Source organism: Xenopus laevis, chromosome 1L (genome assembly GCF_017654675.1).
Source record: "Xenopus laevis strain J_2021 chromosome 1L, Xenopus_laevis_v10.1, whole genome shotgun sequence".
NCBI lineage: Eukaryota > Metazoa > Chordata > Amphibia > Anura > Pipidae > Xenopus > Xenopus laevis.
In genome coordinates this window covers 214,621,077-214,633,272 of record NC_054371.1, presented here as the reverse complement: position 1 = coordinate 214,633,272, position 12,196 = coordinate 214,621,077, and the positions used below count along the sequence as shown (strand labels likewise).

At 42.0% G+C, this 12,196-nt stretch overlaps 1 protein-coding gene across 2 annotated transcripts in view; it reads left to right on the top strand.

The window, feature by feature from the left end:
* Window positions 1–12,196, top strand: part of egflam.L (EGF-like, fibronectin type III and laminin G domains L homeolog) — a 67,600-nt gene that overhangs the window by 41,769 nt on the left and 13,635 nt on the right. For both annotated transcript variants that reach the window (XM_041569564.1, XM_018266329.2), the window contains exons 8-14: window positions 4,037–4,149; window positions 5,934–6,318; window positions 7,650–7,750; window positions 8,218–8,318; window positions 9,290–9,434; window positions 10,154–10,343; window positions 10,431–10,556. In XM_041569564.1, coding sequence (XP_041425498.1) covers window positions 4,037–4,149; window positions 5,934–6,318; window positions 7,650–7,750; window positions 8,218–8,318; window positions 9,290–9,434; window positions 10,154–10,343; window positions 10,431–10,556 — 1,161 coding nt within the window. The remainder of the gene's footprint in view (window positions 1–4,036; window positions 4,150–5,933; window positions 6,319–7,649; window positions 7,751–8,217; window positions 8,319–9,289; window positions 9,435–10,153; window positions 10,344–10,430; window positions 10,557–12,196) is intronic.

Below are 12,196 nucleotides of genomic sequence, written 5' to 3'. Positions count from 1 at the left end.
TTGGGGACTCTTACTGAGCTCCCCAAAGGCTTTCATCTAAAGACTGCTAAATGCTGGGAAGGGAAGACAATAAACAGCCACTGTGGTATATTTTCTGTCTAGTTTCTTAACCCTTCCCGGCACCTTCATAAAGATACTGTGTATATATATATATATATTTGCAGTTAGGGGTTAAGCAAGTGATTAAAAAGCATTGCGCAGATTCTCCCTATTTAGGAATTTAGCCGCACCACCCAGTTCTATCTAAAACGACTTACACAATATGTTATGCTGTATAAAAATCAGTAACCTTTAAAACAAGGACATTAAGGACAGGGGCGTAACTATAGAGGAAGCAGACCCTGCGGCTGCAGGGGGGCCCAGGAGGTATAGGGGCCCCACGAGGCCCTAATTCATATACAATTTCAATAAATATTGGAGAAACAAGTCAACCTCTAAACATTTTGGGGGCCTGAAAAATAATTTGCTGTGGGGCCCAGTAATATCTAGTTACGCCACTGATTAAGGATCTCCAAAAACGTTGGAACAATGTGTAATATATAAATACAAAAAATAGTAAAAAGACAACATATCAAATACTGAAAAGGAGGAATATTATTGTCTTCTGCTCATTTTGAATTTGATGCCAGTAACACCCTTCAAAAAAGTTGGCCGAGGAGCACGTTTCCCACTGTGTTGCATCAGCTTTTCTTATATAAGTGTAATAACTCTATTTTGAAATGATCATGATGTTAAAAATTCAAATACATTTACAGACAGGAGACAAAGCAATCTCCATTAAATATTTCCAACTGTTTCTTGGATAGAGGAGCCTGGAAGAAGAGCATGAGGTCTCGTATTTTCCCAATCTGCTATGTTTTGGGGAAGGAGTTAGAAAATATTAATTAGAAAAACTTACTCATAACCCCCCTAAGAGATTCCAACTTTTGCCCCTAAATGACATAAACATTAGGGTAAAGGTCAGTGCTCCCCCACCCTGGTTTCTAGTTGGATGAAGCCTTTGTTCTTATCATTTGCTAAAGATAACTAATAATAACAAAGATACGCATGATGTTCTTTTATTTTTTCTGAGCCATGTAATTGAAGAAATTCGCAGTCAGAAAAATATGTTATAAGCTCCAGACCACACAGCAGCTCACCCTATCTATTCACATTAAAATCCTTCACATACCAGCCATAAAATAAGAGGCAATATAAAGCTGACCATACATTATAAAATCCACTTATTTGGTGAGGCCTGCATAGATACAATGCCCGTATTGTGTTCCTTGAGATCTACGTTTCAGCCATTGTTTAATGAAGGTGTCCCAGGCCACAAAGAGTATGGCTTTGTAGCTTCCTCTTCCTCTTTGCTGCCAAGTTCTGATGTGTTTGTTGACTAAGAGGGGTAAAGATGACCAAGATGGCTACAGCAGGGAATTAGGGTAACAGTTTCAATCTGTCAAAGTAGCCTTTTAGAAGTTGAGTTGTAAGCACCCACAAACAGCCAAAAAGGCAAGGAGCAGGGGTGGGTGCAAAATTGGTTCCCAGAAAAGAAGCCTCTCACAAAGGTGTTTGTGCCCAGTAGAACCTGCTTTGATGAATAAGGTACTCAATATAAGCTGTAAGAGACAAGTTATCCCTGGAAAGCCCTGAAATTCCCTGTTCGTTGCTTTCCAAGCTCCTTTTAATAGTTTGCCTACATGCACTCCAATGTGCACCAGTTAAATTGCTTTTAAACACCATTATTTATGCTATATACACTTATACAACCACATCAACATCATTGCAACTTGGACCAGATTTATCAAACAGAAGCTACTTTTTGGACTATATTGGCCATTCAAACATACAGTAGGTAGTAGATCATGCAATTCTGGGAAAGAGGTTTGTATTGTTGGATAAAAAATTGTAGCCCTGTCTCTTTGCACAGTGGTGTAATTACCTGGGGTGTAGCGGGTCCCAACTGGGGGGGCAGTTGCAGTTTTTGGAACCAGGCCCGTGGTCCCCTAGTTACAACATTGTGTTTGCACTTAGTACTTCAGTAACAGCCAGAGTTGAAAGACTAAAAAGTCCTAGGTTATATGGATAATAGCTTCCTTCAAGGTCTAGCTTGCTCCACCAAGTCCCACCTCAACAGCTGACAGTTGCACATGTGACTGCCGTCTGTTTAGAGCCCTAGGAGATCTTGCCACGCATTTCTTGTAGCATGTAAATGCCTGCAGTGCAGACAGCTTAAAATGCATAATTTCCACCTATTGAAACAAGTTTGCAAATAATTTGCTTTCATGCTCAGGAGCCCTTGGATTTCACAAATGGAAAGTTCTTAATCAGTCACAACTATTGTAAAAGGCAGCTGATGTGAAAACTAGGTTAAATCAAACAAAAATCTAATGGCACTGTGCGTGTTGCATGCATCGATCAGTGTTTTGAGGCAATCGTTATGCCCTTGCCAAATGCCTTCCCTATTATAGACAGTGTAATTGGATTCAGTTTCAGTGCTCATTGGTATTGATTTTGAGAGTTCCCCACCCCAACACATCTGGAGATTCTGCAACTGTAAATGATGTTCATAAAAGCTGAAACTGAAGATGATATAGGGAACAGTGTTCTCTCCTTCTCCAGGTATTGTAGAATATAAAACTCTAACGCTATGGCACCCACAGACCAATCCCTTTGACCTTTGATCCTTAGGGCAAATGATCGGATCATGTAGGACTTGGTCGCAAATATGGACATTCAAATCACATGGATTCCTCATTATATGCGTGAGCTGTAGAGAAACGTCGGCTCCTTTCATTTCTAAGACTTTTGATGAATAGGGGAGGCACATTTATCAAAGGCTGAATTTCGAATTCATATGAGTTTTTTTTTAAAACTCCCACAAACTCAAAATTCGACCAATCGAAATGTATTAATATTGGTCTCAGCTCGGAGAAATTGATTCGATTCAAATGTCAGGAAGGCTGCAAACATCACCAAATTGATCCCTGGACCTCTCCCGTTGACTTATACAGAAATTCGGCAGGTTTAAGGTGGCGAATGGTCGAATTTGAGTTCTTAAAGGGCCAGAGTATGATAAATCCCAAAGTTCGAATTTGAATTAAAACTCATATCGAATTTGGACAATTCAAATTTGAGAGTTTCGACCCTAAAAACAAAATTGGAAAATTCTAATTTGAATTTTCACCTTGACCCTTAATAAATCTGTCCCTTATTGTTGATGTGGGACAAATTTAATAAATGGGTCATAAGAGTTGTCATAGGTGCCACCACAGCACCCAACAGGGAGTGATGGCCTGCCCATCTAAATCTAAATTCACCTAGTTAATTGCTAATTAAAAGTAAATCAACCCAGTAAATCACTTAAATCATGTTAATGTTAAGTTTGATGGAACTAGTATCTGCCTGTAGAATCCTACTAACTCTTTAGCCAATTACAGACTTAAGTGAAGGCTGTCATCTTCATGGTGGGTTTCCCTGACCCTGACAACCTTCTTCATCAGAGCTAAATGGCTAACTGCCCATGGAAGAATGAGATAATTGACGCGTACCTCCTACAGACACTAGACTGAGGGTTCTGGGGCTCACCGGGGCTATCACCAGTGTGGCCCCCAGACCTGTCCTCATAAACCGCCCATCACAGTTGTGAGGTCCTACATGGACACCGCAACCCCCTCTCTCCCATGCACGTAACTTGTAACCTTCATCGTGGCTATAGTCGGCTGGAGAAGTTTCATACAGGTATGGGTCAGCAAGGCCCACCGGGATTTTTCCCGGTGCCCCGCTGGCCGAGTCCAACACTGCTTACAGATGTACGTGAAGGTTAGGTTTTTGCTGAACAATTAGAGAATGCTGATGTTTCTCTTTAATTATGTGCTTTGCATATACATACCCCCATATTTATGACCAGTAAATTCTACCTGCTGATTGGTTGCTATGAGTTACTGCTCCTGGGCCTTTTATTACATAACCCTCATTGTGTTTTATGACCATTACTTCCACAAAAAGCAAAGAAAGAAGAAAGGACTCACTGTCATGTTGTCTCTCCTTCTAGGTACAGAAGAACTGGGGTCTGGAAGCTACGGTGAAGGTTATGTGACAGATCCTAAAAGTGATGACGATGGTTATACGACCGATGACTCCGATGATGATATCTACATAGATGAAGTGAGTGGAAAATACTCCATCACTAAAGATACAAAAAGGATTCTTTGTTTTCTGTTTTTATTGGTTTCTCGGTTTAACAAAAAATTGTCATTAAAGTAAAAGGAAATAATATAAACCCTATTATTAACTGTAAGGATATTCAAATTCACAAAGGAGATGCATGACCATATAAAGGTGTAGATATGGGACCTGTTATCCAGAATGCTTGGGACCTCAGGTTTCCCCTGATAAGGAATCTTTCCGCAATTAGGATCACCATACTTAAGGTCTAATAAAAAATCTTTAAAACATTGAATAAACCCAATATAATTATATTGCCCCCAGGAAGGGGTTATTATATCATAGTTACCATCAAGGTACTGTTTTATTATTACAGAGAAAAAGGAAATCACTTTTTAAAAATTAAAAGTATCTGATTAAAATGCAGTCCATGGGCGATGACCTTCCTGTAATTCAGTAATTTAGTCTCTGCAATGTTTTTGTCGCAATGAATCTTTCCGCAGCAAATTTTTTCCCTGGTTTTGCAAAATTAGCTGATGGCGAAATGCGGAATTTCGATGCAAATCCATGGCTGCTCACTAGTGACATCACTAGGCACAGATTATAACTGGTTACATCACTACAGCACTTTCACTAGGATACAGACAGTAGTGGTAGTCTAAGTAACATATGTTGTTTTTCTGCTCTGCCACTTTCCAGTTGGTACTTCTACTGCCTGGGAGCGAAGATCACTCAGGAGATATGGGATATGGGTTTGCAATTAAAATAATTGGAAAACATACAATATATCCCCGTCCCCCAGCCCCCTCCCCAACCACTCAATCACAGGCCCTCCAATTTAACTGTTCTCCTCTACTACCTCCACGACTTAAGAACTGTGTAGTGGTGTTGGTGACCACCATCTTTGGCCAGCTTATATCCATTTTTCACTAATGGTCTTTGTGATTGGTGAGCAGGAGTATACACTCTGGGCCAGGACATTGAGCCTACACCTTCTTGCTGTTGATTGTGACTATGGATTAGAGGAAAAGTAGCATGGCCAAAGATTGCGTCCACCAAGACCTCTGTGTAAATTCTGGAGGCATTGTAACAGAACAACTGAGTTGGAGAACCTTTGATTCATTGACTGGGCATTGGGGGATAAAGAGATACATTGGGGAGGGGGTTAATGCCCATATAATATTGATGTAAAAATCTATCAATTTCAGTAAAAACAATAGCCCTGCTTTGCTTTATGGCAGGGAGCCTGCATATACAGGTATAGGATCTATTATCCAGAATGCTCGGGACCTGGGCTATTACAGATAAGAGATTTTTCTGTAATTCTACTAAGAATCAATTTAAATGTTAAATAAACCCAGTGGATTTGTTTTGCCTCCAATAAGGATGAATTACACCTTAGATGGGGTCAAGGACTAGGTACTGTTATGGAGTCATTTTTAAAAATGTGGATTATTTAATTAAAATGGAGATGGGAGATGACCTTCCCATAATTTGGAGCTATCTGGATAACAGGTTAATGGACGCTGTATCTGTACATTCAGGATCAGCAACTGTCTAATAAGATGTCTCATTTACATTCACTAACCTACTGCTCTACTGCAAATTGAATTGGGCTGCTGGAGAAAGGAAGAGATTGTTCTAGGTATTCCATACAACTCTCAGCAGGTCTGTCAAATGTCACACAATTATCTAGAATTGCAGACTTCACATAGGTATCTGCCTATCAGTAACTTTGTTAACTTTTTTTTTCAAGTAACCTCTGTATTTTCATCTTGGTACAGCTCAAACCAATGACTTCTGGGAAAGCGGGGAGCACAAAGGTTCTGGTTGATACTAAGGTGACCCCAGGAACTTACACAAAGATCATCCCATTGACATCAAGATCTACTGTGGCCACGGTCACAACTAGCACATCGACAAAGGCTCCATTGACTACTTCTGTGACCATAACCTCAACACCGGCCTCTACCACTACTACTACTCCAGCTAGAACCACCAACATGAAAACTGCCAAAGACCGCAGCTTAGGCTTCCCCCCGAGGCTCTTTGATCTGACTTGTGAGGAGACATTCTGCCCAGCAGACAGCTTCTGCCTAAATGACTATGACCGCGGAGGATCCCAATGCCATTGTAACCTAGGAAAAGGTGGAGGGACCTGTGAGAATGGTGAGACTATTTGTCATATGACAGTTGCTTTTGAGTTGGTAGTCAAATTGCTTACATATGATGGAAAAGACCTAAGTCTTTGGAAGCAATCAACCCTAAATTATTGTAGGTTGTGTAGAATGAAGTGATAAGTCTGCTGAGTGGGTTGGTGTCTGGAGCCTTTGCAGCAATGCATTATACACCTGGGGTTTGCACCACCTAGTGGCTGATTGCAGAATATAATAATACACTTGACACTTGACTTACATACAATTACTGTTTGTAAGTCAAGTTAAAACATAGAAATAAAAACACCATAAATGAAATATGCTTTACCTGACCCTTTTAGCTCGTCGCTGTCTATAGGGTTAATAATTATGACCCTGTGATTTGAATTCAGTGCAATTAGCGCTGCAGGGAAGGTCATGGGGAACCAGCAGGCTTTTACTGAAAAGGAGCACCCCATTTCACAATTATGCAGCATATTGATTTGATGTTGGTAATTAGCTGGATAGCATTAGTAGGTTAATTAGATAAATCAGGGGCATACAGTATGGACACCGGGTAGCACAAATAAGGGCAATTTTACAGATCAGTCCCCCCCCCATGGAATAGTCAAATAGTGCAGCCATCGTGCCACAAAGTGCTAATGATAGGGATCCACCAAATCCAGGATTCAGCTAGGATTCAGGCTTTTTCAGCAGGATTCAGCCAAATCCTAATGCCTTGGCGAACCGAATCCTAATTTGCATATGTGGGAAGGGAAACCACATTTTTTTCACTTTTTGTCACAAAATAAGGAAGTAAAAAATGTTTTTCTACTTTTCCCTTCCTGTCCATGCATACGCAAATTAGGATTCGGTTCAATATTAGACCAAATCTTTTATGAAAGGCTAAGTAAACCTTGAAAATAAGTGAATGTAAAATTAATGAGGGCGCTATTCTAAGCACGTTTGCAATGTACATGTACATTATTTATTTTCTTTTAATTCCAAGATATTAAAGGATACATGTACTGTTAATATGAATGAATTTTGTTACAACAGCACCACCTGCTGGTCATTTTCCCACCAGTCTGACCACCAAGTAGTCAAGGAAGTTGTCAGGAGAAAGAAAGAGGCTGCTCTGATGTTCTTCTGCTTAGGAAAGATCTGAGAAAAGTTTCTATTTTTTTTCCTGAGCAGAAGAACATCAGAGCAGCCTCTTTCTGTCTATGTCTACATCATACTAAAAGTTCATTTAAAGGTCAAACCCCCCTTTAAGGATTCATTTTATAACTGAAATTGTGGGATTTCTTTCAGTATTGAGACCAGCTCTGTGTTTAAATGGTAACAAATTGTCTTTTCTTTCAGATATTAATGTGCAGTTCCCCCAGTTTTATGGACACTCATACATGACATTTGAGCCCCTAAAAAACTCCTATCAGACATTTCAGATAACTGTGGAATTCAGGGTAAGTTACTGACAGTGAAGAGCTCTGTTATCCCATTGGTTCAAAGTAAAGCTGAGAGGGCAGTTGTGTTGGACCATCAGCACCAGGGAGCCCCTTTGAGGGAGACACTGGGGGTCATTTATCAACACTGGGCAAATTTGCCCATGGGCAGTAACCCATGGCAACCAATCAAATTGCTGCATTCATTGTTCTACTTGCAGCTGGCTTTAAAAAGCTAATCACTGATTGGTTGCTATAGGTAACTGCCCATGGGCAAATTTGCCCAGTGTTGATAAATGAGCCTCACTGTATATAGATAAACAACAAAGGGCTGTTTTATTGTATTTCGCTACATAAGCAGGAATGACAAACCTACAACTATTGAAGATGTGTCACCTGATTGGGCCTCAATCATCTTACATTGCCCCCTATATCTGTAAATCAACCCTGATTATTCCACAAACTCACATATCCATGTTTGTCTTCAGGCTCAGAGTGATGATGGTTTACTGCTGTACTGTGGGGAAAATGAGTATGGCCGCGGGGATTTCATGTCGGTGGCCATCATTCGCCGAACTGTCCAGTTCCGGTAGGTGTGTGTGTTCAGTGTCCCTCTTTTCCAGCATTAACACACCAAGGGGCCGATTCACTAACTTCGAGTGAAGGATTCAAAGGTAAAAAACTTCGAATTTCGAAGTTTTTTTTGGGCTACTTCGACCATCGAATGGGCTACTTCGACCTTCGACTACGACTTCGTTCGACTATTCGACCATTCGATAGTCGAAGTACTGTCTCTTTAAAAAAAAACTTCGACCCCCTAGTTCGTCATCTAAAAGCTACCGAAGTCAATGTTAGCCTATGGGGAAGGTCCTCATAGGCTTGCCTAACTTTTTTTGATCTAAGGATATTCCTTCGATCGTTGGATTAAAATCCCTCGATTCGAAGGATTTTATCGCTCGATCGAAGGAATTATCCTTCTATCGAACTATCTGCGCTAAATCCTTTGACTTCGATATTCGAAGTCGAAGGATTTTAATTCCTAGTCGAATATCGAGGGTTAATTAACCCTCGATATTCGACCCTTAGTGAATCGGCCCCCAAATGTTTATAAAAAATGTTTTTCTGGTTTTCAAGATATTAGAAATGAAATGATTACATTATTAAATTATTAAATTATTACACCGCTGATATAATGATGTTAAACAACAGCGCCACCTGCTGTTCAGTTTGGCTGTAGTCAACACCAAGAGAAACAGAAGATGATTCTTTTCTCATCTCTAACTTCATGTTCTGAGCAGAACAACATCAAACAGAATCCTTTGTTCGCTAACTAAAATATAATATTGATAATTGCAAAAGTGCTCAGAAGAGCATTTTGGCAACTTTACATTCATTTGTGGATTATGCAAATTGCATAACCCATAGGAAATGACTGTGTTTGACCACTGGATTGTACTACTGGATTCCCCAGTTTACTATGTATTAATTAAATAATTAGACCATGACTGTTCAATGAGGCCAAGGTAACAAGACTGCAATGTCTCTCTCATTCCGTTCCAGGTTTAACTGTGGCACGGGCACGGCTGTTATCACGAGTGAACGTAAAATCAAGCTGGGCAGCTGGCATGTTGTGCGTGTGTATCGTGAAGGAATAAATGGATGGTTACAGCTTGATAACAGCTCCCCAATATCAGGCAAATCACAGGTCAGAATCAAATAAATGTTTGGTGATGATATTTTCCAGAAATACAGCCCCTGCAGTCCTCCAGATGGTCTTAAACCAGGGATCCTCAACCTTTTGAACCTATGAGCAACATTCAGAAGTAGAAGGAGTTGGGGAGCAACACAAGCATGAAAAATGTTCTTGGGGTGCCAAATAAGTGTTGTGATTGGCCATTTGGTAGCCCCAATGTGGAATGTCAACCTACATTGAGGCTCTGTTTGGCAGTACATCTGGTTTTTATACAACCAAAACTTGCCTCCAAGCCTGGAATTCAAAAATAAGCTCCTGCTTTGAGGCCACTGGGAGCAACATCCAAGGGGTCGGTGAGTAACGTTACTCACGAGCTACTGGTAGGGGATCACTGTTTAAACTATAACTCCCATAAAGCCACCAGCCATGACTTATGCTGTGGAGTATTACTAAAACCCACCATCTTCACTCCCTGCAGATCAGTTCAGCCCAAATGAATAAAACCATAAAACCATGTCAATACCATGCATGGCCAGTCATATGGTTTCCATAAGTTGGGCTCATGGGACATACAGGTGTACCACCCGGTTTTATCAGTGTGAAGCTCCCACTCCTATCAGGAAGAGTAACCTCTGCCCCCCAGAGATGAACTAAAACTTTTAGATAGAAGAATTTAAATTAGTTTTTCATTATCCACCAGTCATTGCTCTACTTTTTCCTCCTCTTCTCAGGGGCAGTACAGTAAAATCACGTTCCGAACTCCATTCTACATTGGCGGTGCGCCCAGTGTCTACTGGTTGGTTAAGTCAACAGGGACGAACCGTGGCTTTAAGGGTTGTGTGCAGTCTCTGTCTGTAAATGGGAGGAATATTGACATGAGACAGTGGCCCCTGGGAAAGGCTTTGAGTGGAGCCGATGTGGGTGAGTAAGTAGTGCAGGTTGAAGAGCCTCATCATGTCCAGATCTGAAGGACTGAAGTCATGGAATTCTTTTGTTCCCAACACCTAGGTGACTGCAGCACTGGGGTCTGTGATGGGGCTCCCTGTGTTAACGGGGGAACCTGTCAAGTAAGAACAGCTGATTTGTACCTGTGCCTCTGCCCTGCTGGATTCCGGGGTCGCCTCTGCGAGGAAGGTAAATTTACTTGTTACTGCCCTACCCCTTCTTCTTAGAAGATAAGAATCCATATAGCGAGAATTACTTAAACAGGGGGTCTCAGTACTGGGAATATATTAGCTAAAACACACTTTATTTATTCCAGATTTAAAATACACATACATAGTAAAAAACTGCACATAGCAGCAATGTGTTAGTTGTAGCATCAATCCATTTGTTTCACTAAAGTAAAGATAATAACACATTTAATTGAGTACCCGGGTACTGTTAGGGATTCAAAAAAGATTCCCATACAAATAATGCTAGCAGGTGATACGTATTGGCCCAATGCCTCAGTTGCCTTCCGGCATAAGCAAAAATAAATAATTTTTTACAAAATTGAGAGCCTACAGTGAAGGCAATGAAGTCAACCTCCTTGCACTGCACAATCCTTTAGCCTTCACCATAAAGGAGAATTCAACAGTTAACTATAAAAAACCCTTACCCTCCTCCTACATAGACCCCCGCCCTCCTCCCCCCCAGCCTAGCTGCCCCTAACTTTTTAGTTACCCCTTGGTGCAGATTCAGGGATCGCAGTTCACGGCAGCCATCTTCTGGGTCTTTGGTAATTGGAGAATGACCCCGGCAAAGCTGCGCATGCGCAGTTGGAGTAAATTTCCCGGTGTGCGACAACTGCGCATCCGCTGAAATGGGCGGAAATTGCAGAATCGTGAAAAGAAGACACGAAGACCCGAAAGATGGCTGCCTTGAACTGCTATCCCTGAATCTGCACTGAGGGATTACCGTATATACTCGCGTATAAGCCGAGTTTTTCAGCACTGAAAATGTGCTGAAAAAGTCTACCTCGGCTTATACGCGAGTCTCTCCCCTGCTGCTGCGTGCTCGTTCCCAGTGCCCAGTATCAGACAAGCCGCGGCCATACCTCCCAACTGTCCCGCGGGACAGTCACTATTTCCTGTGCCTGCGCATAGTAGCAAAGATGTCCCGCAGACCCGTGCCGGCTGTTCTTGTTGTTGGATCCAGCATGGGCAGCGGCATCTTGCTACTTCCGGGTTTTGAGTTCGGGTACTTCCTGCTCTCTCCCCACACATCAGAGACAGGGGTTGGGGGGCGCTGATTGCCGGGAGGGACGGAGATCTGGAGGAGGTGGAGGGTTGGTGAGTGGAAGTTGATCTATTGCCTCACATACCTGCCTGTCACAATAACAGCCGAGCTCTCCGCACTCCATAAGATTTCCGTCCTGCCCCCAGTGTCAGTTTGTGCTGCTCGTAGTGACAATAAAGTTTAGTGACTGGGTGGGGAGAGACAGAGTGTGGACGTCGGGACAATTATGCACGCCCCTTCCCCCGTGGCTTTGCTGGCTGGAGTCAGACTCCAACTATGTGCCTGCTTTGTGTGGGGAGACTCTGAGAGAGGGAGAGACTGCCTGCTGCAGTCTGCTGCCACCCACCACGACCACATGGTAAACCTTCTCTTCTCTGACTTCTTCTGCGCTCACACAGGCTCACAGAGAGGTGTAGGAGAGAGAGAGGGGAAGGAAGCTGTTCTGCTGCAGAGCAGTGCTTTTGACACTAGGAAGAAAGAGCTGAGGCTGAGCTCAGCACTGAGAAGACAGTGTGGCTACTTTTTTTGCAGGGGGAGGGGGGAGCAGCTTTTAG